The sequence below is a fragment of the Oryx dammah genome, unplaced genomic scaffold, assembly GCF_014754425.2.
Source record: "Oryx dammah isolate SB20612 unplaced genomic scaffold, SCBI_Odam_1.1 HiC_scaffold_29, whole genome shotgun sequence".
In the NCBI taxonomy this organism is placed as follows: domain Eukaryota; kingdom Metazoa; phylum Chordata; class Mammalia; order Artiodactyla; family Bovidae; genus Oryx; species Oryx dammah.
The window spans coordinates 2,934,889-2,961,103 of record NW_024070213.1 but is presented as its reverse complement, the minus strand read 5'-3'; the positions used below and the strand labels follow the sequence as shown (position 1 = coordinate 2,961,103).

Here is a 26,215-nt window from a genome sequence, read left to right as displayed (position 1 = left end):
CCCCAGGCCCTCCAGTCCCGGTGGGCGCACAGGCGGTCAGGCTGGGGCTACGTTGTCCAGGGCACGGGGGCCAGCTGTGTCCGGCTCCTTCCGTCTCACTGGACAGTTCGTTTAGCTCGCTGGAGCTAGACCAGTTACTGCACTGACAGCGAAGTAAGCGAGAGGCGGCCGTTGGGGTCGGTTTTGGGGTTAAGATGTGCTCTCTTGGGACTACCTGCCGGTCCGGTGGTGCAGACCTGGCCCTCCAAGGCGGGGGCGAGGGTGCGGTCCCTGGCCAAGGAGCTGCTCTCCCACAAGCCCGGTGCGGGGTGGTGGCGTCCAGCAACAGAGATGGCCAGAACATGCCTGTGTCTGTCTGCCCCGACTCCTGCCTCTGGAGCCTTCTCCCTGGCTGGGCCCCTCCCCTTGCCCCTCCACGTGCCCCCACCTTCTGTTACACTGGGACATTTGTCCCGACTAGGGAATCAATATTGACAGATGGTTATGACCATGTTTAACTTTTCCTAACGGCTGTTTTCTGGTCCAGGACCCATCCTGGTCACCACACGGCATTTGGTCATCGTGTCTCCTTGAGCTCCTCCTGGCTGCGACGTTCTCTCAGGTCTCCCTGGTTTTAATGACCTCAGCAGCCTGAGTACTTGCCAGGTTATTCTGTAGAACGTCCCTGGATTTGGGTTTGCCTGATGTTCTTGTCATCAGACGGGCTGTGGGTTTGGGAGGAAGAGCAGGGGAGCACGATGCCTTGTCATCGCCTCAGGTGCACATGGCGGCCGCCTGGCCCAGGCTCACCCGTCCCCCCACCGGCCCAGCCCGGGTGTGCCCGTCCCCCCGCTGGCCCGGCCCGGGCGCATCCTTCCCTTTGCTGGCCTGGCCCGGGCGCGTCCGTCCCCCCACTGGCCTGGCCCGGGCACGTCCTTCCCCTCGGTCTCCTGGCCCAGGTGTGTCCATCTCCTCTGCAGAGTTCCTCTTTTTCCGTCTCCTTTCGATATGGTCCTCTTTGTTTTTGTTTTAACAGATTTTCTTTTTTTAAATGTCACTGTTTGGCTGCACTGAATTTTCATTGCTGTGCATGAGCTTCTCTGGTTGCAGCGAGCCGCGGCTACTCTCTAGTTGTGATGCGTGGACTCCTCACTGTGCTGCGTCTCTTTGCAGAGCACGGGCTCTGGGCTCACGGGCTCAACATTGTGGCTCTCAAGCTCTGGGCTCATGGACACAGTGTTGAGGCTCCCAGGCTCTGGGCTCACGGGCGCAGTGTTGAGGTCTCAGCTTTGGGCTCACGGGCGCAGTGTTGAGGCTTCCAGGCTCTGGGCTCACGGGCGCAGTGTTGAGGTCTCAGCTCTGGGCTCACGGGCGCAGTGTTGAGGCTCCCAGGCTGTAGGCTCACGGGCGCAGTGTCGAGGTCTCAGGCTCTGGGCTCTGGGCTCAGTGTCGTGGCTCCCAGGCTCTGGGCTCAGTGTTGAGGCTCAGGCTCTGGGCTCATGGGCTCAGTGTCGAGGTGCACAGGCTTATCTGCCCCATGATGTGTCGAATCTTCCCGGACCAGCGACTGGACCCGTGTTCCCTACATTGGCAGGCAGATTCTTAACCACTGGACCACAGGGAAGCCCCATCCTGTCTTCTTTGGAAGGAGGTCACAATGTGCCCAGAATTTAAGGGGTGGCAATTACACCCGCCCTTCTTGAAGGCAGATCTCTACATAAATCAATCAGGATTCTTCTGCGTGAGGGATTTGTCTGCTTTTCCCACTTGTTAATTTATTCAGTCATTGACATTGGTGTGGCTATGGGGATATTTGTTCTAAATGTTCCAGCTCTGGCCATTGGGCTCTGTTTTAGTCGGTGCCTGGGTCCCTCTGACATACCCCGATCTGTGTGTGTGTGTGTGCACGCGCGCGCCTGGGTCCCTCTGACATACCCCGATCTGTGTGTGTGTATGTGTGTGTGTGCGTGCGTGCGTGCGTGACTGCGTGTGTGTGTGTGTGTGTGTGTGTGTATCCATTTCTCCAGGGAGCCCAGTCCCTGTGATTGGAGAATGGTTTTATACATAGAAGCCAAGATCTTCATGACTGGTGTGCTCTGGTCAATTATCTTTTAAAGAAATTATAAACAAGGGAAAGTACCTTTCGTGTTCGCCTTCCTGCACCATGACTGGTCCCCCTCGTTCTCTGGTAGATCTCTGTCTTTCCCCCTTGTAGCGTATTCTTTCCGCCGGAGGAACTGTCTTCGGCGTTTTTTGTAGGTAGCTCTTTCTTGCGCTGGTCTCGAGAAGCGCTTGTTTCGCCTTACGGCAGGTGTCTTCACCGAATCTGGAAGTCTGGGCTGACAGCTTTTTTCCCAGCACTTCAGCAACGTCATTGTGTTGCCTTTTGTCCTGCCTCGTTTCTGCAGGAAGTCTGCTTCGGTTATTATTTTTGTTCCACTTCTTAGGATTCTGTGGAATCCTCTGGAAGCTAACCTGGCCCGTCGTCCTAGTATGGAGTCAGTGGGCTTCCTTCTCGGTGCAGCCTTGCTGGCTCCCCTCCTCCAGCAGGACGCTCGCTGCCCGCCTCCCCGTCCGTTCGGGCCTGGGACAGGCTGGCCGTGCAGCCTTCAGCTGGCATCTCGGGCACCCCTTTGGTGTCTTTGTGTGGGGTGTCACTCCGGGGCTTTCCAGCCTTCACCGTATCAGGGAAGACCACCACTCACACAGATCTCTCCACAGCTGGCTGACTGCTGTGGTCACAGAATTGTTCCAGGGAGAACAGGCGCGAGTGAGTGCTTTCCATGGACAGCAGGCCCCCTGGCGTGCAGTGGGTCCCCAGCCTTGCTGAGCACCGTCCCCGCACCCGTGTTGGAGGGGCCAGAGCTCACAGCAGCCGGACACAGCCAGGCAGTCATGTCTGCATTCAGCTGCTGGTTTGGACCAGGTGAAATGGGTCATCTGCCCATTAGAGATCTAGTTGAAAATAGTGCCAGGCAATTACATACAGTGATTTCTTAACATCTTCGGCCTAAATCAGCAAAACGCTTCAGAATGCTATATCCGAGTGAAATGAAAACGACAGTGAAGGATAAGCAGACGCTGCTGGAATATCCCGGGGAGGGGGTTTTTCCTCTTCAGCCCCGGGGATGATGGGGTTACCCGTGTAGTGTGCTATTGAACCACAAAATGTTATTTATAACCTGTGTTAGGAGCAATTAAACTGATTGATGATTAAGAAAGTTTAATAGTTGAATAATAAGATGCAGTTCTTGACAGCTATTTTTTCTCATTTTGGAAGCATATTTTATGAGTCTAATAACAGCGTGAAGGATGGGCCTCAGAGTATGTTGTGGTGTAATTATATGGTGGTGATAGAGTATTCACTCCGGTGTTACATGGTATGTTACTTATAAAAAATTAAAATACCAATTACAGTTTTTTGATTTATTATTGAAGCGGTTGGTTAATTTTGAGTCACCCCACGCAGGGTTAATTAGTACATATTGATATATTTGATTAAAAATACACTAGTGTTGAATTGGATAAGAAAGGCCAAGCAAAATAAATTATTCTCTAGCCACCCCAGAACAGTACCCTGATTTTAGTTATCTTTTATCCTTACATGAAAAGGTGGCCTCAGGTTGACCAGAAATGTTTGCTTTGTTTGGTGGTGCCGTGAGCGTTCCATGCCCGCAGAAGTGGTGTTTATGTTCCCACAACAACCTCTTCTCTGCTCCTCTGCGCCTCTCCTTGCTTGTGGGGTTTTTGTGACAGTGTTTATCTTTGTGAACCATTTCTTATGTCTGTGAATAGCAAACATACAGTTAAAAAGATTCTTTCTGGAAATCAGGAGGAATGTTACAAAATGCTGCCACAAATGAATAATACACTTAAAAAAAAAAACACAAAGTCTAGCATCGCTGTAATGAAAATGCAGATCAAACTAATAATGCGGTTCTCTTTTTGTCTATCAAATTAGCCACGATTAGAGAAGATACTGCTCAGTGCTTTTGAGGTGTGATGAGACTGACACCCTGTAATCTCTGAGTCCCGAAAGGCTTGGGCGCCTCCTTGTCTGGAGGAGGCGGGAGAAGGCACAAAGACAGGGCTGGGGGTTTGTTGTCGAGGCCTTTGTCCTTGCAGAGGCGCAAGACAAACCCACACGTCCAGCCATAGAGGACGCATAAGCCAGCGGTGGTGTGTGATTTCCATGCTTTTTCAGTACGTGAAAATGACCAGAGTATACACAAAAGTGGTGGGACCTCGAACTTCACATTCAGTCTCAATTCTGGTTTATTAAAAAACGTGTGTATGTAGGAGCGTTATGGGCCAAATTGTGATGCAGTGAGCTATACCACGATGTCAGCCGAAGCTGCATCGTGTGTTTCCGGGCGCTTTTCTTTATATACATTCTGTATCCCTCAGAATACACACCATTATTTTCAAGAATCGTGTGTCATTATAAATGTGCTGTTAGCAAGACCGCTTCCCTGGCATAGCCAGACAGAAGACCCTCTCTTGGGTCAGCGTGCCACCCTTCAGTTGGTGGGGTTGCCCTGGGTGTGTCTGATGTCTGGTCCAGCCCTAAGGTGGTGAGGCTGGGCAGGCAGGTGGGAGCTGCCCTCCGCGTCTAGGCAAATGTTGTATTGGCGAGGCCGTGTGTGCCCCTGGGGCGGGGAGAGTGGAGGCCTCTGGGCTCTGGCAGGAGCGTCTCCTCTCACTCACATGTGAGGGCTCCCGTGGGAAGGCGTCACCATTCTCCGGGACCTCAGATTTAGGTCCTCTCTGCCGCTGGCGAGGAGCAGGAGGGGCCTGGATTAGGTTCTGAAGGATGTGGGCGAGTCAGGCAGGCAGTGGAGGGAGGTGCAGAGGCGGGCACCCAGCGCAGGGCAGGCTGTGGGCGGGCGGGGAGGTCCGGCCGGGTGCTTGGTGGAGGCCCTGCTCCGGAGTCCACAGGGGCCTGGAGTCTTCTGGGCCTCCGGAGTCAGGCTGGGGCCTCTGTCTTCATCGAGCTGCCGCCCAGTCTCCACACTGGGGCCTGGGGCCTGGGGGCCGGTGGAAACGCCCCCTCCACCTGGGCCCCGACAGTGCAGACCAGCAAGGGTCAGCAGGTGGAGCTGAGCAGCTCCACGAACATGGATCCGCCAGGGCTGGGGGTCAGCTCTGCAGGGATCCAGCCCCCGAGGGACTGTCCAACAGGAGGACACGCCCTGGAGAGGGTGAGGGACAGGAGCTTTGCCGGGCCTGCACCCCACTCCCTGACCCGCTGTTGCCTGGAGACGAGCCTGCTCCCCAGCCCCCACCAGCCCTGAACAGTGCCCAGGTTGAAGATGGGGCCCTGTAGGGGGATGGGTGGTGGGCGGGAGAGCCAGGCCCCCGATTGTGGCAGACCCCCCCAGTACCCTGCACATCTCCTGCCTTTGTCCAGGCTGGGGGCAGTGTCCTCAGCGGCAGCAGCTGCCCCTGGAGGCGGGTGACGGCACCGTGGTGGCGGGGCTCCCAGCCCGGGGGCCCCTTCTTGTACCTGCTTTCCAGAGTGCTGGCAGCCTCCTGGGGGCGTGTCAGCCCAGAGGCATCCATACCTGGCCCGGGTCCTGGTTCTCCTTGTGGCTGGCACCTGGCAGCTAGCTGTCCTGTTCCCAGGGCTGTGCCAGCCCTGTCCCCTGACTCCCTTCTCAGCACTCTCCTCGTTCTGAGGTCCCCTGCAGCCTGCACTGTAACCCCGCTCATCCCTGGGCGCTTGGTCCTGTCTTTCCGTGAGGCAGGACCAGGGGCTGTCTGTGGGCGGGCCGGAGGACCCCCGCCACCTTGGGTGACATTCTTGTTGGAGAGCCGTCCCTTATGGACACTTTGAGCTGTTGAGACGTGTTCTTTCAGAATCCCTCCTCCACCGCCCAGCCCCCGTCCGCAGGGCCCCTGGTGAGGGTGAGGACCAGCTCCACGTGGGCAGCTAGGACCTCCCCACCCCCCAGTCTGCCAGGCATTTCTCTCTCTGGGTTCCGGGGATGGCAGCAGTCTTGGCCGCTCCTCAAGAGTGATGTCCCATCTTTGCTTTGTCCAAGGACATACTGACCTTGGGGGAGTTTCTGGAAACAAGGCCCTCACTCCTGGCTGCAGCCTGTGGTTCGAGGCTGGGATGCAGCTCCCTGGGCATCCGAGCTCGTTAACCACGTGTCTCCTCTTAACCACACTTATCCTCACCTGAGCTCGTGGGCGGTGGCACGTTAACTACACCCTGACCGGCCTCGTGTGCGAGACGCAGAGGAGCCCCTGTTTAGAAATCTGTTTTCTTGGCACCTTTTTGATACTGGGCTCGAGGACCCTCAAGCCAGCCTACAGTGAGCAGGCCCCGTGGTCAGTACCAGGCACACACATCTGAAGACAAGAGAATGGCCGGTCTCCAGCTAAGAGAACAGATTTCCTCAAAGCCCAGAACCCCTTGCCCAGGACTCCGGGCATGGAGAGTTCAGTGGCGCTTGTGGGGAACGACCACAGAACGATCAGGGCGCTGAGGCTTTGCTCTGACAAACCCTCCTCCTTTCAGTTTCTCTGCAAATACTGTTGGTTGGTTGGTGTTGGGTCTTCTCTGTTCCAGGCAGCTTTAGCTTTGCGTTGAGTCTCTTAACTGCCCTTGAGTAAACACATTCATGACACCAACACATTAAAATAGTCTAACTTTTTAAAAACAAGTGAAGAATTTCAGATAAACGTAGGAAATGGAGGTAAAGTATCATCTAAGTGTTTCTGAAGTTTTGCTCCCATGCTCAGCTGGTAAAGAATCAGCCTGCAGTGCAGGAGACCTGGGTTCAATCCCTGGGTTGGGAAGATCCCCTGGAGAAGGAAATGGCAACCCACTCCAGTATTCTTGCCTGGAGAATCCTGTGGACTGAGGAGCCTGGTGGGCTGCAGTCCACGGGGTCGCAAAGAGCTGGACACAATTGACTGACTATCACTTCACTTCAAGTTGGGTGATGGCTGTGGATTCACACTTGGGTTCCACCACGACCAGCACACAGATCACCAGCGCCTGCAGATTGTAATGCGTTTCTGTGTGATTTTATATCCGTGGAACTTTGAGCTTTTCAAGTGGCTCGGACGTTTTTAGGCCCATCCTCAGCACTTACCGGAGCAGCCTGGCTCTGGGTGGCGTGTTCTGTGTTTGTGAGACCAACCGAGAGGCTGTGACAGATTGCAGTCACAGTGACCGTGTAGCTTCTGTTTTCTGCGTGGCTCACAATGTCCCGGACCGCACCCCTAATTGTGCGTTTTGTAATCCCAGCACAAACACGACAGAGGAGCGACTCCATCGTTTCTTCAGGCAGCTGGGTTGATAGAGGCTGGAGAGAAGGTCAACACAGCCCCTCCTTCAGTGACCTCTCACCCGCCTCCCTGGACATGGGGGCCCAGGCCTTGGTCAGGGGCCTCCCCCCGCAGCCTGTGGACAGGCTGAATCCTCATGAAGCCCAGGCACTGGAGGGAGAGCAGACCCCGTGCTGTGCCCTCCTGGTTACAGAGGGGCCCCCGTGCGGGCACAGGCCGCTAGCCCGCCGGTCTGGGGAGCGTGTGTGTGTCTGTGTGTGTGTGCATTTTGACAAGTTCATCTGGGGTGTTGTGATTTGGGTTCCTTAGTTTCTGTGTGTTTCCTCAGGGCAACTGGGATCCCGCAGGTGTGGTGAGCTGGGCCAGTTGGTTCCTCTCCGGTCTGCTGGGACGCCTGACCTCTGCCCCTGAGGGCTGTGCTTAGCAGGAGACCAGGAGTCTGAAATCCCAACCTGGAGAGCCCTGGGGGTGAGCACCCACCTCCGCCCCACGCCTCAGGGCTGCGCTGATAACTCAGTGAGTCCGAAATGGGCTTAAGGAGCGGCTGCGAAAACGCAAAACCTCACCAGAATGTAAAACAGTGCAAATTAAACCTCATTTTACTGAGCTGTTTGAGCCTTCCCAGAGGTTTGGAAAGAAGGAACCGCTGATGAGAGATGGTGGGGCCACAGTCTCGAGCGTCTTGGCTATGGTGTAAATTCCAAATGCTCCTTCAAAATATTTTAGTAAGATTTGCGAGGAGCCCTGAAAACGTACTTACTCTTCACCTGCCAGTTTCATCTGAGATGCTTGTCGTAAGCAAACAATTCTCAATGTGGATCAGACCCCTTGTGCAAGGAAGATGTCCACAGATGTCTTCCTGATAGTGGAGAAGTCTTCAGATGACGTTGCAGCCCAGGTTACGGAGCTGGCAGAGCACCAGGCCTGGCCTGTTAACCAGCATCCTGAAAGATGGCTTCAAAGGGCATGTGATAGCGTGGAAAACCCTCACCACCAAGGCCAGCTTTCAGCAGGATGCATGTTTATAATGCAACCATTGCCACAGAAAAAGCTGAGAAAACTCCACATAGAAAAAAACGGGTGAACTGGAATGCTGGACTACTCAGTGGCCTGGTTGCATTTGAGATGACAGCTAACTTGTGGCTAACTCGCCCTTTATTTAAACGTGTGAGTTTGTCAGCTTTTCTTCTGTGACTGGGGAGTGAAGTGATGAGGGCGGGATTGTGTCCCTTGAGGACCCATGTCTGCGTCGGCTTCTCCTCTTGGCCTCCAGGTGCGCAGGGCGATGGCCGCCTGCTGGCTCGGGTGATTGCTGACGAGGTTGACCATTCCCCCGGCCCAGGCTCTGCCCTGGACAGGCTGTGAGACCCTCGGGCTGGTCTGGGGGCCCAGCGAGGCCGTCCCTGCGCCCTTGTCCTCAGCCTGGGTGTGGGCTCAGAGCAGGCGTGGAGCCAGGCGTCCAGCCCCTCAGTCTACCCGAGGGCTCTTGGGAGAAGCTTGTGGTTTGTCTGCCCTCCCTGTGCTCTGGTCTCGGGCCTGCCAGGAGTTGGTGTGCTTCTGTAGGGCGTGGACGGTCCACCTGGGACGCGGGAGCTGCAGGCTGAGTGTGGACACGGCGTGGACGGTCCACGTGGCATGCGGGAGCTGTGACCTGAGGGTGGGACACGGCGTGGATGGTCCACCTGGGACTCGAGAGCTGTGACCCGAGGGTGGGACAGGGCATGGACGGTCCACCTGGGACGTGGGAGCTGTGACCCGAGGGTGGGACAGGGCATGGACGGTCCACCTGGGACGTGGGAGCTGTGACCCGAGGGTGGGACACGGCATGGACGGTCCAGCTGGGACTCGAGAGCTGTGACCCGAGGGTGGGACAGGGCATGGACGGTCCACCTGGGACGTGGGAGCTGTGACCCGAGGGTGGGACACGGCGTGGATGGTCTACCTGTGATGCGGGAGCTGCAGGCTGAGTGTGGGACACAGTGTGGACGGTCCAGCTGGGACGCGAGAGCTGTGACCCGAGGGTGGCACACGGCATGGACGGTCCACCTGGGACGCGAGAGCTGTGACCCGAGGGTGGGACGCGGCGTGGACGGTCCAGCTGGGACGCGGGAACTGTGACCCGAGGGTGGGACGTGCCTTTCTGTGGTGTGGGGGGCTCCCCGCCACCCCATCAGTGGCCACAGTCGTTCTGTGCCGGCCGTGCAGGAAGGCAGGGCCGCCACCTGCAGCACACTTCTGCCTCTGAATGCTTCTACAGGCGGGGATGGAGAACAGGTGTGCTGCTTGCAAGATAAATGCCTGTCATGAATTAGAAGAGGTTCACTGTGGGACTTGCCTGCAGTCAGGCCTTCTGAGGACCTTCTCGACACCCAGAGGCTGACTCCCCTCCCAGACTGCGGGGACCAGAAGCATTTGCTGGGCTGTGAGCCGGGAGGCCATCTGACCAGCAGGGAGGGAAGGGCCCCATACTTTAAAGGAGGCCCAAGGGCTCTTGTCGAGGGAAAATTTCCTCTTATGGACAAATTGGAGAGCCACACAATGGATTAGATTATTTTGAACAGAAGTATGTTTCAAACAATGTGGAAAGGAGGCCATTCAGCTTTGTTGTTCAGTTGCTCAGTCGTGTCCGACTCGTTGTGACCCCGTGGACTGCAGCGCTCCGGGCTTCCCTGTCCTTTGCCATCTCCTGGAGTTTGCTCAGACACATGCCTGTCAGGTTGGGCTGCTGGCTCTTCTAATGGCCTCCGTCCCCCAGCAGCCAAGGTGCTCACGGTGTGATTTCCTGGACAGCACGTCTGGGCTCTCGCTGTGGCCTCGGTGGTCGTGTGGAACAGCACCGGGTTCATCCTGACCTGGGCCCGGGCTGCCCCGCCTGTTCTCATGGAGTTGGGATGTCGGGGCCTGGGTGGGGAAGCCCAGCTCCTCTGGCAGACCCCAGCGAGGCGGGATGGGACCGCGGGCCCCGCTCAGCCCTGCCTCCTGCCTGGGTGCTGCAGAGCTCTGTGGGCGCTCATGGCCTCTGACCCACTGTGTCCGAGCCTCTGTGTCCTTCCCTGAGCAGACCTTCTGTACTATGTGTGCTCAGCGTGGGTCCCGAGTCTGTTTCTCTTCACCTGTACCCGTGGGGGGTACTTTAAAATTTGAAGTGTTACCGTTTTATGTTGATTAAATTGGTTATGTTTATTTGAATTTATTGATAGCTGGTGCTGCTGATCGTTTCCTTATGTTTGACTTTTTCTTAAGTGTCCTTTCCAGGTGTCTTCCTCATTCTCACCGGGCTCACTGTCTATTTTTCTTGCTGGGAAACAGTTCGTCGTAGCTTGTTTGATGTCACTCCTTGGCCTGTACCGTGATGCAGATGTTTATCCAGTTTGTTTTACTTTCCCAGTTTTTCTCTTATGACCGTTTTATATTTGACTGTCGTGATCTAGAACCGGGTTTCCCTTTTGTGCTGGGCTTTTCCCTGGGAGGGCCTTTCTCTTAGCTGAGAAGTCAGAATTCCAGCATCATGCTGGAGGAAGCGCCTCTACACACCCCCCTGGGGGCGACTTTCTGCCCCAGTGCCGCACCGTAAGCTTTCCTCCAGCCCCTCTGAGTGCGGTCCACCCAGACCCTCGGGAACAAGGAGGGTCTCCTGTTGGTCAACTTTTTCTTTCTATCTGGCTGCATTAGTGATGATTTGAATGAGCGAGCATTTTGCTGATTAAGGACCCGTTTATCCTTTGAGGAGTTATTTTTGACTTAATTGGATAAAGGGAGTAAATCAATTGAGTGGATTGATTTATGATCAGGTTGCCTGTATCAGATGATTGTGACTCCAGAAAGCTCATTCTCTATTTAAATGACTGCTGTCCGCCTCCTGAAGGACGAGCCTGTCTACAGAATCTGCTTTGAGATGCGCGGTCAGAAAGGTCTTAACCCGAAGTCCTCAACCCCTTTCCTCGTTAGAGTAACGAGGGGCTTGAGCCCTTTAATGCAGTGAGGAGGTGTGGGAGGTTTCGTCCTGTGAGCCTGATGAGCGGTCCAGGCACTGGTGCGTCCCAGATGAACGGCGTGGGTTTCATGATCTTTGTGAGCCCCAGGAAGGCCGCGTGTGCCACGCTTCTGATGCTTGAGCGAGGGAGAGGGCGGGAGCTGAAGAGGGCCTGCTCTCCTGGGAGAGGTGGGCCCTGGGGAGCTGTTTTCCTGTTGTGCCCGTGATTCTCAAAGGCAAGGTCAGCACCCGCTGCAGTCTTTCAGGATGCCTTCGGGTCAGAGGAGCTTGGCCTTCTGTTCAGAGAGCCCTGGGCTTCTGTGGGAAGGAGGCCGTTGGAGCAGGTTGCACGTGACCTCGCTTGGAAGAACGCTTTCTCCAGTGTGAGTGGTCCTCCTTCACTGACTTGCTTGCCCTGCCATTTGTGGAGGCAAGTTATTGCTTGTTGTTCCGTCTCTAAGTTGTGTCCGACTCTTTGCGCCCCCGTGGTCTGCAGCGCACCAGGCCTCCCTGTCCATCTCCAACTCCCGGAGCTCGCTCAGACTCACGTCCATTGTGTCAGTGATGCCATCCAACCATCTCGTCCTCTGTCGTCCCCTTCTCCTCCCGCCCTCAATCTTTCCCAGAATCAGGGTCTCTTCCAGTGAGTCGGCTCTTTGCATCATGGGCCAAAGTGTTGAAGCTTAAGTTCAGCGATAAGTTGGATATTTCCTTAGGCCAGAGACTTCGGGTAAAATCTTTTTCACTCTTCACAGAGCGTGCTGCCGTAATATGCACCGTGCTCTGGGCCGAGTTGTCGGTGGAGCGCCTCCTCCTTCCTGGGCTGTGGGTCTCTGGCAGCAGGCCATCAGGCACTTGGTAGGGGGTTTGGGGGTGTCTGCTGTGTGTGAGTGGAGGGGCTGGGGACACGGAGAGTGATGTGGGCGCGGCCCTGCTCTCAGAGCTCTCACAGCAGTGAGAGGACACGCAGGTGCAGCTGTGGGGAGGGGCGCAGCTGGTGACGTGCTGTAGAAATGTAGCCGGGCAGTGCCGTGACCCGGCCTGCCCTGTCCTCTGCAGGAGATGGCAGTGTCTGGGATTTCACGGCATGGAGCTGACGTGTTCCCTGGCAGGGACTTCACTGGTGGGGGCTGTCATGGAGCCTAGACGCTCAGGTGGCGGTGGCGGCTCACAGACTCTGGTTGGGAGCGTCTCTTCCGCCCACAGCGCTGTCCTCCACCAGATCCCTGCTCCCCTGCCCCGTGCCCGCTGACTCCAGGGCACCGATGTCTCCACGGCCCCCCTTCCCACTAAGGAAGGCCAGCTCAGGGCCGGGCGCCCTGCAGCCTCAGGACCTCTGGCCCGGCCTGGCCGTGTGGACGTCCACACAGCTGCTGGGCTCTGCCCCTGGGCCCTCCCTCGCGTGGCCTTCTCTCCTGTCCCCCTGTGCCCTGCCCGTCGTCCTCCCAGGCCCAGGTCAGATGCCACGTCGCCCCCGCCTGCATCACCCTGAGGGCCCTCCGTCTCCTCTGAACCGGCGGTGTCTGAGCCCCATCCCCGCTCACTCTGCACGCGGCAGTTTCTTTGTTCGCAGACACGGCAGTGTGCAGCGCACCCCCCAGAGATGAATCAGGTCAATGAAGATCGATAAGCAGAGAACAGATGAACCGGAGAGTCGGTGAATGAGCGTGTGCCTGGTCCCCGCTTCCTCCGGGCGCTGCAGGTGGTTCTGTTTCATCTTCACCTTTTTCCCGTCCCCACGTTTTCTTGCACAAACAAGTGCTCAATACGAGTTAAGAGAATCAGTATCTCAACCAGTATCTCAACCAATGGCAATTCCTTTACCAAAACCTCTACTCACAGCGTTATGGGGGGAAAAAAAAAAATCAAAGAGCCCATCAAGCCAAAAGAATGCTGTGAGATTAAACATTGTACTTTTTATCAAAACGCCATTATAAAAGCAAGGGTCACCAAGGGCACCGAAGTTTCCCTTCGCGCTTGATCTCGGTCCCCACACCAACCTGTCCTTTTCCCCAGTGTTCCCAGAGGCCTTGCCCCTGGGGTCAGATACCGCGTTTTTCTAGGAAGAGACCTGCAGCTGCCCACCGCCCGCCCCCGCCGTGTCCTGTCCCCCAGAGCCCTGCCCTCTGCTAGGGCTGCAGCTCCGCGAGGCTGGAGAGCCGTGACGGGGGTGTGCAGGGGCGCGAGGGGACAGGAACAGAGCCCCGCTGGTGGTGAGAGGTGGATCCTTGTCGTCAGGGGCCCTGTCAGGGCCAGGAGGTGGATAGTCGGACGTGGCCGAATGGTGTCGGCCTGCCTGACCCCGAGGGAGCTCGTCGTCCTCGACCCGTGGTCCTCATCTGCCCACGGCCGAGGGCTGCAGGTCTTCAACCCCGTCGCAGAATTGGAAACTCTTGACGGCCTGTGAGCTGTAACCTTGAGCTGCTTTTATATTACTTATGTTAGAATTAAACATTCCTACTGCTCAGCCAGTCTGATCATCACGTTCATCATTTGTGCCGGGCCAAGGAGTTTTTGTGAATTTATGGTCTTGAGACGCCTCTCTCGCCAAAGCAGGACTTTTCCCCTACATTGGAGCCCAAACCTATGTAATTAAGTGCCAGAGTCTCCATCACCAGAGTGTCAGCGTTTCAAATTTAAACCTCCCAGGTCGAGGGATGCGGAAGATTAGACCGCAGAGCGGCTCCAGCTTGCTGATAGAGAAGGGCGTGTTTCTGATCGCCAGTTAAGCTCCCAATTAGGTGAAGAGGCTCATCGCAGGCAGGGCTCGAGCGTGGTGGGTGATGGACGTGGTCATAACGGCCCTGTTGGCCCCTTCGCTGCCCTCACTGGTCCCCAGCAGGCCCAGCTCTCCTCCTGAAGCTTGTGGTGCGGGAGGCTGCCTCCAGCCTGCATGGGTGGTCCGAGTCCTGGGATCCGCGAGCGTCCTGGCGGTGTTTAACTGTGAGCCGTCTCCCCTTTCTGGTTGGCAGGCCACCCTGTTGCATTTACCTCGTGGGGAAGCCCGCTGTGAGCTCCCTGGTCCCCGTCCCCGTGAGTGAGGCTCCAGCCTGTGGCCCCAGCCTTGCCCACGCTGGGGTCTCCTGGGGGCAGAGGGAGGCTGTGGGAGTTCCCGCCCAGGAGGTCGCAGCTTGGGGAGCTTGTGCGGGGACTGGCTCTCTTGCCATCCGATGGAGGAGAGGAGGGGGGCTGCTGTTTCTGCAGGAAGCCCTGCCTCTCCCGAGTTGTCGCTGTGCCAGGAGGCTAGCGACCAGGGCTCCTCCCTCTTGTCCGCGTGGAGTCAGAGGCCCTGGCCCCCTCGCCTGGCCCAGCGCGGCCACGGCGCCCAGCGGACGAGCCCCAACTCTGGCTCTGCTCCGCCCGGCACCTTCCCTGCCCGCGGGCCCTGCGTCTGCCGGGTGGAGTGTTCTCCCTGGCGGGCGTCTTCCCATGAAATGGACCCCAGCACAGAGGACGCGCCTTGGAAACACAGGAGAAACCCTCCGTCCGCCTGTGCGTCCGTCTGTCTGTCGGTGGTGGCGGCTGTCATGATGGCCTCCTCGTCATGGTGTCCCAGGACTTCGAGCTCCTCACCCTGCCTGTTCTTTTCCCACTCACCTTTTCTTTCTTCTGGACACGGAAGTGTGCACAGGAGAGTCCTGCTCTTTGTTTACCCAAGACGGATTTTTGGATGTGTCAAAGCAGCCCTTATATCCCTGTGTGGTTTTCTCCGTACGAGGCCCCATCTCTTCCATTTTTCTAACTGTTTCCTGTGTCTGGCGGAGGATGGCTGGTGCCCCCCACCAAAAGCCAGCAGATCCCCTCACCCTAATCCTTCTGACCCCCAAACACCCCGGAAGCCTCTCACGATTTGCAAGGGCAGGACCACCACCGTGGGGAACTTTTGCTCCAGGGCTGTTTGTCTGTGGGAAAGGCAGACTTTCAGTTAAACTCTCCCAGTGGCTTAAATAGCATCCCCACCCCGCCCCGTGGCTAAATAACTGCACTGTGAAAGCAGATGCTGTCTTCTTACTCCGCACCTTTCCATGGAAAACAGCGGTCGGTTCCTGCCCCCCAGTCACGCGCGGGGCCTCCCGGGTTCTCTGCGGCGCCGTGTAAGCCGTGTTCTCGTGTTGTGTCTGACCTGCAGTTCTGGAGTTTTCCGTATGAGTGGAGCTGTTGATAAAGATTGAGGTTGTTTTTCAAATTGCTTTTTAAACAATCAGATGGCCGGACAGCATTTTCAAAAATGTATGCAAACTCTCCCCAAAGCTTTTCTGTGGTCTCAGGCGGCGAGCGAGATTGTTTTTATTAAGTGTCTGTCTTTCCTGTTGTGTGCCTCCGTGTTCGCTGTGGTCCCCTCGGGCCTGCGGGCCTTGCACCCGGGGCCGTGGCGTCAGCGCCTTTGCCGCCTCCCTGGCGTTGGCCTGTGCACTTGCCCCTGGCACTCTGAAGGCCCCGTGGGGTTGGAGATCTTTCCCCAGCTTGCTGTCCCCAGGATACAGGCCTGGCCCCGAAGCGAGGTGTGCAGACAAGCTGGGGAGGAGAGCTGGGCGCAGCTTCGAGACCGCGTTGCTCATGCCGGCGTTAATGTCCATTTGTGATTAAAAGATGAAAGTAAGACGTGGAATCTAGTCCGGGTTTTGATGAACCGTTTGGTTTACATTCTGTCATTTTAAGTAGTGTGTTTGCCATAAATGCCGTTTTACGGAGTCCACCGCGGCCCTGAGTGTCCTGGCTCCCGGGGCGGTGGGAGGGGTCAGCCCTGCTTGGAGTTGGGCAGGCTGTGTGGGGTCCCCCTCCATCCTGGGGGCCCCGAGCCCCTCACTCCCCTCGCCTGCAGCATCTTCACAGGCTGGGTCAGGATGTCCACACGGCCCAGGTCCCGGGGCGGCACCGGGAGCCGCTGCTCGGACATGCCTGCTGCCGTGTAGCTGTGCAGGCCTCAGGCCTGCCTGCGCCGCTCGGGTGTCTGCCCTCCTGTCTCTGTGAGCTCATCAGCTCTGCCCTTTGGGTCCTGCTTCTTCCCCTGAACCTGGGCTGGTGGCCGGGGTGCCTCACCTCCGTGTCCTGTCTCCTTGGCCTCGGCCTCTCTGCCGACACCGAGTCCCGCTGACCTGAGGCACAGACCCCTTGCCCCCCTGCCCCACCTCCCCGCGGACTGTAAGGGCAGCGGGCAAGCTCTGGAGGCAGTTGCGCACCCTGGGGTCAGGGGTCTTGGCCCCGAGAGCTGGTGCCCGCCCCGCGGCGTGAGCGTGCCGAGGGGTCAGTACGCGGCCTCCGTCAGGCAGGGCCTTGCTGCGCCTGCTTTTCTGCCGGTGCCTGGTCCAGCCGTGCCCCCTGTGCCCCCCGCCAGGGCAGCCGCCGTGGTTTCTGCTCTGTCCCTCCACTCTGACTGCAGTCCCAGCCCCGGGGCTTCTGGAAGGTTCTGCGCTGTTCCCAGTGCTCTGCTGTGCCAGGGTCGCCTTCTCTGGCAGAGGGGTATTTATCTCATTCTGACAGCAGGGGTCATTCCGATTCTCTCGATCTGCGGAAGACAGATTGGCATGGGGGCTGTCTGAGTTAAATGCCAGTACTTCATTACGTCAGAGAGGAACAAATGACCTGTCGCCGGGAGTGATGCCTGGCAGAGGCCGCCGCCATTTCCTGAGATCCAATAATAAGCCCGCTAAACAGACCAAGAACATTCGCCAAGGCGCCCACCTGCCTCCCACAGGTGCCTGCTCCCCGCCGTCCTGGCCTGGGCGACCCTGCCTCCTGTGTGACCTGGAGAGGGCTGAGGCCCTGTAGCTCAGAGGTCTGGAGACCCTTGAAAGCAAGGACGTGGAGGGAAGACACTCCCAAGGAGCCCTCGGGCTCTTGTAGACCCTGTGCCCTGAGACTGGACAGCGGTTGGCTCTGCTCTGGTTCAGGGGACGCCAAGTTGATCCTGCCCAAGTCGTTTTTCCAGCAAGGAAGTCTGTGCCCCAAAGAGGCCACTTCCACTCCTGTCTGCGATCTCGGTCTTGAAGCAGGAAGGGCGTCATGCTAGGCAGGACCCGGTGCCTGCGACCCGGACAGCGCAGTGCAGGAAGCCCTGAGGGGGACGTGGCTTCCCGCCTGTCAACCAGCAGAGAAGAGGCCACGCGCAGAGCCCGGCAGGCTCCGTCCCTGGGGTGCTCGGGGCCCGTGGGCACATGGGCCTCCCAGACAGAGTTCCGAGGGCAGGTGCTTGGCCGGGCCGGCCTGGGGGCAGAGCGAAGCCTGCAGCCCCCGGGGGGCAGGTTCATGGGCACCTTGGGCTGGGAGGGAGCCCAGAGCCGGCCTCAAAGCACGCTTCACGCTAGTCCCACGTCGGAGGGGAGGGTGGGCCGCGTAGGTCTGCCCGCCGGGGCCTGGCTGTGAACAGACAGCCCTCCACGTCTGCTGTTTTCCATTTCTGAAGTCGTTTCCCCCTGTAATCCGTCAGCTCCTTGGAGGTGTTGGTTCCTCCTCATCTCTGCGCCCAAGGGTCTGGAGTGTAGGGGCGTGAGGAGTGCCCACCAAAGAGGGGTGATAAACAGGGCATGGCCCATGCGTGCGGTGGGAGGTCGTTCTGCCGCAGAAAGAGGGAAGACTCTGTCACTCCTGGAAGCCTCGTGTGCAGTGAGGACCACCAGACAGGACAGGCTGCGTGGCCTGTGTCCACTGGCCTGAGATGGCCACACAGGCACGTCCGTGGGGCAGGTGGGATGCTGCCCGGGGCCCCCGGGGCTGGGAGGGGCTGCTGCTGGGCTCAGGCTGTGTTTGGGGGGTGATGAAAACATTCTGGAGTTAGATAGCGGCGACGCTACCTAAGCCCATGAAGATCCTAAGACCTCCTGAATTGTACACTCGAATTGAATTATATCTCAATAAAAGAACGCTTCAGACCAAACTGACAAAGGCCTGTTGAGTGAGTGAGGGAGCAGATGAAGGAAGGGCTGAGAGCTGCTTTCCTTCGCACAGAAGGACACACGTGCTCCCAGGGGGCTGCAGGGACTTGGAGCCAGAGGTACATGGCCGTGAGGCTGTGCCTGGAGGGGTGTGCACGTGTTGGGGCCGTGGCAGCCTGTCTGGGCTCCTGAGGGCCCAGCCAGTTGGCTCTCCTGTGGGCTGCCGGCGTGGAAATGCCCGCCCTATTTTTACTTTCTTTCTTCTGCTGTGAACAGAGAACAGAGCGGGAGGTCTCTCACGCGGTGGGAGTCCGGCCGGGTCAGGTGCGAGGCGTGCCTGAGTGCAGAGGCCTGGCCAAGGCTTGGGGACAGACATGGGTCCACGTTGTGACCCCCCCATTTCCAGGCTGGCTTGTTGCTTCTCTGCACCCCATTTTCCCAGGGGTGCAATGGTGGCCATAATAGAGTCAGTGCATTTAAAACACGACAGAGTGCCTGGCATGTATAATAATCACTCAATACACGTTAGCAGTTATCATTATTATAATTATTGTCATTTTTATCCACTTAAAGCTTTCTAAATATATTCCAGGCTGAAATGTTTCTTTTCTTAAAAAACATTTTCATTGCAAGGATGCCATGCATATTTGCAAAATACAACAAAAGTAAATAAAATTTTAGAAATAGACACAGTTTTTTAAACATTTATGAGTATTGTGCTGGATGGTGGCAGTTTTTCTAAGGATCTAAAATCAGTTTCTTCAGATGTCTGATAAGCCATTCCAGTGAGGCATCTGTTTTGCATTTTGAAACTTTTAAGTTATGTTTTCTCATTAGATTTTTGTACTCAAAGGAAGAAATTACTTAGAGCGCCATTGCCTGTTCTTCCTTTCAAACACATCTGTGTTTTGCTGTCTTGGTGTCTGCTCACAGTGCAGCAGTATGTGGTTTTGGAAAGTCTCACCTTGGAAGCAGGTTTTTAGAGGGCTTATTACTGAGTGAATTTGTGAATACATTAGAAGCAGAGTTTTTAAAAAATCTTATGGAAAAACTCTGATGTCAGTTAGGTATAAGTAATATATTTTAGATCTCCTCTTAGGATGTGAAATGCCCAAGAAGCAGTGATTTACAGTATATTAATTATGTTAATTAATTGGAGAGGATTTAGAATATTAATTATCTGCAACTAATTAGGTATTAAAATTGAGGCCTGTTAAGTGATGAGGTGGAAGACAAGTTGTCTAGTTAGAGCGAGAAAAGTGGGAAGGAGGGGGGTCCTGGGGGGGTGGGTCCAAAGACCTGACGGCTCCTTGTCTCCCCTCCCCCGCCCTGCAGATGACGAGGAGGCGGACTCTGCCGACGTCTCCCGGGTGCCCGAGGATGCGCTGCGCAACGTGGAGGCCGACACATACTGGTGCATGAGCCGGCTGCTGGACGGCATCCAGGTGAGCCCTGCCCGGTCCCGCCACCGCCACGGCTGCACAAGCCTTCTGAAGCCCTGGCTTTGCTGCTGAGCGTGCGTGTGTTTGTTTGGGGGTGCACACGGGCCCCTGGAGCCCGTGAGGGGCACAGTGCAGGCTCGGAGAGACCCCTTCCCTGCAGAGTCCGATCCCACCTCCCTAGGCCCACCTCCCTCTCTGCAGCCGGTGACTGTGAGGTTCTGCCTGTAGTGCAGGCCGTCGTGGCAAGCTCTTTCACTGTCCACGGAACTGAGTTCAGAGGAGCCTGTCCCTTAAAGGGCATCGGATTTAGAGTGACGTGGGGTGTGTGGGTGGCTGGCCCCACCGCCCTGCCATCCTCAGCTGAGGGACCTTGGCACTCTAGGACATGGTGCTGTGTCCCAGAGGGAGCTGAGAGCCGGAGGGCGTCCTGCCCCCGTGGATGGGGCCCCTATGGGTGGGGTTCTGCTATACCCGTGGTCAGCTGGGCCACTGGCTGGGGTTTTCCCGAAGGAGCCAGTCCTCCAGGGCCTGGCCGTTTGATGGCATCCTCCACCCCCATGTATCAGTGGGGAGGCTCTTCCACAGGTGCCTGGGGAGGATGCAGTTGGCAGGTCAGGGGCAGAAGGCGGCTGGGGCCTTGTGTGCAGCAGGAGGTGGCCGAGGAAGCTGGCTGGCCCCCGAGCCAGCTGCAGGCCCCGTTTGGCTCAGCCGGCGCCCACACGGCCTTCTCAGATGCCCGCCTGGTGCCCGGTGCCGCGCCCACTCTGGGGGTGGAGGGAGAGGCGTGTGAGCACCGTGTTACCAGGCATTAAACTGCTCTGGGGACACGCACGGGGGCAGAGTGGGACCTGGAGGGGAAGCCCGGGGCAGGGCTTTGATCTGAGGTTCGTTCTGGTCACTCATTCGAGGACAGTCTGCTACAAAGATAGCTGCCCCGGGCCGGAGACTGTGCAGGGGGCTTGGGTTCCTCCAGGACCCCTCTGTCCCAGGTGAAGCGGGTCCTTCCACCAGGAGTGAGAGGACTGGGCGTGGCGATGTGCTTGTCACCAGCGTCCCCCACAAGCCTTGGCTTTTCCAGAGCTCATGTCACAGCAGGTGTTCCTGACGCCACTGGCTGGAGAGGCCTCAGCTCAGCTGCTTGATTTGAAGTGGTCCAAGTGAGGCTTTTCTAATATGTCAACTAAAGACCAATGCCAAGAGCTCACTCATTGGAAAAGACCCCGATGCTGGGAAAGATTGAGGGCAGGAGGAGAAGGGGATGACAGAGGCTGAGATGGTTGGATGGCATCACCGACTCAATGGACACGAATGTGAGCAAGCTCCGGGAGACAGTGAAGGACAGGGAGGCCTGGTGTGCTGCAGTCCATGGGGTTGCAAAGAGTCTAACACAACTCAGCGACTGAACAACAGGCAACAAAAGATTGAGGCCCTTGGGTTTAATGCACGTAAATCAGCTACGACAATTCTCTTGAAGAAAACCCTGTGGAACCCCGTTCCCCTTGTTAACCTAGGAATTGACGGAGAAAGCAGAAGCCCTTCCTGGAGTTGGACAACAGGAGCCTCGTATCTGAGAGCCCATCAGGTCACCTGGGGATGCATTTTGTATCTTGTGAAGAGAAATGTGCCTGCTGGAGACATATTTCAGCCCCAGCATCAATTCATCATTTTCCCACTCTGATACTGTTCTCGTATTTTTTAGTCTTTCTTTCCAAACTTCAGACTCTTTTCCTCCTTGGAAAAGAGATTGAATCGTAGTGTGAAACTTTATAAATTTCAAATGTCAATTCTCTGATCATGAGTGATGGAACTTCTGCCATTTAAATACAAGATTATCTGGCTTCTATTTGTAAATAAAATCAGCTGTACATTGAAATCGATGCTGGCTTTTCATTTTTCACCCGAGATTTCTTGTCTGATGAAAGGGTTTCTTGACAAGGGTGCTGCGTGGAAGGCATAATGTTTCTCTGGCACACACGCACATGTGTGTGTGTGTGTGTGTGTACAACAGACGTGAGGCCGGCAGCAGCCATCTGTCTTTCTGTCATGTGGTTACAGTTGATTCCACGTGATCCTCCGGTGCACAAGGATTCAGGGAGGCCCGCTACGGGCATCTGGGGGTTTTGGGGGGCTCTTTGTGATTCCCTTAGATGAGGCCGTCCCTGGCGACCCCGTGCAAGCTCCCCAGACTATTTCTCACTGTGGGCAGGTGCCGTCACCGTTTATCACTGGTTGAGTGTGGGGCTGTGAGGGCTTCCCAGGTGGAGCAGTGGGAAAGAATCCGCCTGCCAATGGAGGAGACACAGGTTCGATCTCTGGGTCTGAAGATCGCCTCAAGAAGGAAGTGGCAACCTGCTGCAGTATTCCTGCCTGGAAAACCTCACGGACAGAGGAGCCTGGCGGGCTGCAGCTAGTGAAGTCGCAAAGAGTTGGACACCGCTTAGCCTTTGACCAGGCACCATGACGCTGTGGTGCTTAAGAGGCTATCCTCTTATGGTTAAGAGGGAAAACGGGCTAGCAAGTCAGCGCCCCTCGGGCCTGGCTGCTCTTGCACCTTAGCGACGTGCCTGCTCCTGGTCGCACGTCTGTCCTCTCCACGCTTCTCGGAACTTGTAGGGCGCCGTCCTCAAGCACCCTTTCCATCACATCAGTGCCTGGTTGAGAACCATTGAGAAACTCACTTTGGTTTTGTTGAGCTCAGCCCTCAGCCTGGTCTTCATGCACTGTTCCCTGTACTTGATGAAGTTCAGGTTTATGTCGTGTGATGGCGGCCCACCCCGTTGCCAGAGGCTTCAGGGAGGGGGTCAGAGTCTCCTTGCAGGGAAGGCCAGGGCAGCATCGTGCGGCTGGAGGGGTGACAGGGAAGAGGTGACCCCGGCGGGTGCGCAGCGTCTCCAGCCCGTCGGTGCTCCCAGGTGGCAGTTCAGCCGCTCGCCCTCGAGCAGGTGCGTGTTGGACCCACACCCCTGCCCGAAGCTTGCTGGACGGCCTTCCCCAGCTGAAATAAGTGGTGATGAGTTCCCGTTTTGCTGGGGGAAGTTCTGCAGAACAGCGCACATCTGTTCACACTCTTGCCCTCCAGTAGCCTAGATGGAGAAGCTGTGTTTGGGGCTCCCCCGGGGCCTGGGTATGAGACCCTGCTGCGTGGGGCCAGGGCGTGCGGGCACCTGGCACCTGCAGACCCAGCGCCGGGTGCCATGTGTCCCTCCCCCGCTGGTTCACGGCGGCGGGGAGCCGGGAGAGGAGGCCCTGGGCCCAGCCTCGGTGCAGACTAGGAAAGGGCAAGCCTCTGCCCCTCCTCCACAAACGCCTGGTGCTGGGTGCGGCTCCCTAAAGTGCGCAGGAACCTCGAGCCGACGGGGAACCGCAGAGGGGTCGTCAGACGCGCTGGTGCCAGGAGGCCAGGCGTCAGTGCCCAGCGAGGTGTAAAGATCAGGCGAAGAGCCTCCCCCGGAAGTCCAGGTGCCGTGAGAAACTGGTTCTGCAGTGGGGTCTCCGCTCTGCGTCTCGGGGCCGCCTGCCGTTCTCGCTAGTGGGGCTGCTTCTGCCAGGGCCTGCCAGCAGGAGCCCCACCAGATGGTGCAGAGCCGTTCAGTGATTCCCTTTCGCAACAAGAAGTCCATTCTGTGCTATTATAAGTAAGACGTTTCAAGATAAATGAGTATTTACCGAAACAAAAATGTTTAATGAGAAGAGAGGCGTGGCTTGACTTTTACGTGCCTTGATGGAAGACAGCTGAATTCTCATCTGTGTTTCTGCAGTCAGCTTGCTGTAATATGTATTTTTGTTGTTGTTGAAGTATGTGATGAAAACCCAGACTCCCGTAGCTATGCAGTTGCAAAAGGGAGAAGTACCGTAATAGCCCTCTGGGTGACCGGATGCCTTCCCTTCAGCACTGCACCACGGCCTAAGAAATGGTAGCTTCCTAAAGGCCACTTGCAGTGTGACTGTGAAGCCGTATTAGTGAACATTTGTGCTCATCACAGCAAACCCATGGGCCCGTCTTGTGCTTGGAGCGGATCTTTCACACGAGTGGTTCTGTAACGTCAGATGTTGGTCATTGGAGCGTGCGGGGTGCCTGAGGTATGCTGAACATCACGTTTCATCGAATCGTGTCAAAGACTCGCCTTTGGGACTTCCCTGGTGGTCCAGGGGTTAAGATTTCGCCTCCCAAAGCAGAGGGCGCCAGTTCAATCCCCAGTCAGGTTCAATCCCTGGTCTGGGAGGTAAGATCCCGCATGCCTCAAGCCAGAACACTGAAACGTAAACCAGAAGCAGTATTGTAGCAGGTTCAATAAAGACCAAAAAGGGTCCACAGCAAAAAAAAAAGCAAAAAAAAGAGTTGTTTTTTTTTAAGTCACCTTTTTTAGTGCTACCACCTTATAAAGAACCGTCACGCTCAGATGGTGGGTCAGGGTTCTCCAAAATTTGAATTGTGGTTTCAAAGCTCAAATATTATTATTGGCAACAAATGCTGTGAATTGTTTTCTGTGAAGTGACGGGCTGACTTTGTTCACTTTTGAGGAAATGTCTGCCGGATACCCAAGTCTGAATAATGAGTTTGCCTGTCGGTCGTTCTTTCAAATATCAATGATGTTTCTTGAAGAAACGTATCCAGTACCACTCTCAGCTCAAAGAGTTGCAGCAGCTGCTTTTCTGGAAGAAGCTTAACATTTTGGGTGCGCGTCTCGAGAGCCTTGTTCCCCAGCTGTCGCTAGTGGGAAAGAACCTGCGTGCCGAGGCAGGAGGCACACAAGAGATGCAGGTGGGGAAGATGCCCTGGAGGAGGGCGGAGCAGCCCGCTTCGGGATTCTTGCCTGGAGAGTCCCATGGACAGCGGGGCCTGGGGGGCTACAGTCCCCGGGGTCGCGAAGAGTCGGACACGACTGAGCAACTAAGCAGGCACGCACTCCATGGCTTCACGTGTTCTTCCCGTTTTTCCACCTAATACTGAGGAGCTGCTCATTAAGGGTCGAGATGTGACACAGTGCTGGTCGTAAGATAGAACCCTTTCCTGTGTCGGCCGCGACATCCTCTAAGGAAATGGCCTTTTTCAAGCCATGAACGCGTGGCATTAAGGGTATAGTTGGTGGGGCCGGCTTGTCCATGCCGCATGCCAGCGCTTTTACCTGCCACCCCTGGTGGCAGAGCCTCGCAGCCCACGCCCGCAGAGCGACACAGGCAGACAGCCCCTCGGTATCACCATGGACGCAGTTTGGGCCTCACCGGCCGCTGGAAAGGGCCCCAGGGAGCCCGGTGGTTGGCTGAGCACCGTGAGGGCCAGTGCCTGCAAGGAGGGTGCTCTCTCGGAGACGCCCCAGGGTGAGCTCACACGGGAGAAGAACAGGACGAAGCCAGTGCTGCATGGGGGGTGTCAGCCGGGCTGTGCCCCAGGGAGCTGGGCCCGGGGTTCCGGGGTCCTGGAGCAGTGGCTCTTCCTGCCCAGGTCCTGCCCCCCGTTTCCCGGCACCGTGAGCTGTTGCCCATCTGGGCCGTTGGGAGCGTGGGGTGGGTGGCCCTGGCCTGGGATTTGCTGTTCCGTTGGCACAACAGGGCCACACTAGGGGTTTAAAGTGAAGTCGCTCAGTCGTGTCCGACTCTTTGTGATCCCATGGACTGTAGTCTACCAGGCTTCTCTGTCCATGGGATTTTCCAGGCAAGATTACTGGAGTGGGTTGCCATTTCCTTCTCCAGGGATCTTCCCGACCCAGGGATCGAACCCGGGTCTCCTGCATTCCAGGCAGACGCTTTAACCTCTGACCCACCAGGGAAGCTTCCCTCGTAGCTCAGATGGTAAAGAATCTGCCTGCAATGCAGGAGACCTGGGCTCAATTCCTGGGTCAGGAAGATCCCCTGGAGGAGGAAATGGCAACCCACTCCAGTATTCTTGCCTGGAGGATCCTATGGACAAAGGAGCCTGGCGGGCTACGGTCCATGGCGTCACAAGAGTCGGACATGACTTAGCGACTAAACCACCACTCAGGGTTTAGGAGCGGCTAAACCCCGAGACATGCGAGGTCAGTGTTCCTCAGGCACCATGTCAGGTTTGCAGCCAGAGATGTACCTTTTGTAAAACTGAATTTGCAACTTCATTTATTTTTAAACATCTATTTTTGACTCTGCTGGGTCTTTCTGCTGCTGCCTGGGCTTTTCTGTAGTGGCAGTGAGTGGGGGCCAGTCTCTAGCTGCGGCTTCTCATTGCAGTGGCCTCCCCATGTTGTGGAGCGTGGGACCCCAGGTGCGAGCGCTTCAGTTGTCAGGACCCGTGGGCCCAGCAGTGGCCGCTCCGCAACTGCAAAGCGCACGGGCTCAGCTGCTCCTAAACCCCCAGCACTGGGGTCTTCCCACATCAGGGACTGAACCCATCCCTCTGGCCTTGGCAGCTGGATTCCTCACCGCTCAGCCATCAGAAGCCTTCTGAGATCTAACTTCTAAAAATAATTTGCTAGGGGAATTCCCTGGCTATCCAGCAGTTAGGACTCCAGGCTCTTGCTGCCAAGGGCCCTCTGTTGGGAAGTTAAGAGCCCATGAGCCATGAGGCCGGAAAAAAGAAGCTGGGCCGTTATTTCTTCCAGGGGTTTCAGGGGTTGTGTCCTTGTGACGTTGCCTTTGGGGATGGTTTTCGTTTAGTTCACCGACAGCAGTCTGAG

General features: G+C 56.6%; 1 protein-coding gene across 1 annotated transcript in view; it reads left to right on the top strand.

Moving 5' to 3' along the window:
• Positions 1-26,215, top strand: part of TBC1D22A (TBC1 domain family member 22A) — a 213,453-nt gene that overhangs the window by 96,529 nt on the left and 90,709 nt on the right. The window contains exons 8-13 of the mRNA XM_040233357.1: positions 4,950-5,180; positions 5,390-5,481; positions 7,067-7,221; positions 8,555-8,642; positions 12,549-12,709; positions 19,372-19,571. Of these exons, the coding sequence (XP_040089291.1) occupies positions 4,950-5,180; positions 5,390-5,481; positions 7,067-7,221; positions 8,555-8,642; positions 12,549-12,709; positions 19,372-19,571 (927 nt within the window). The remainder of the gene's footprint in view (positions 1-4,949; positions 5,181-5,389; positions 5,482-7,066; positions 7,222-8,554; positions 8,643-12,548; positions 12,710-19,371; positions 19,572-26,215) is intronic.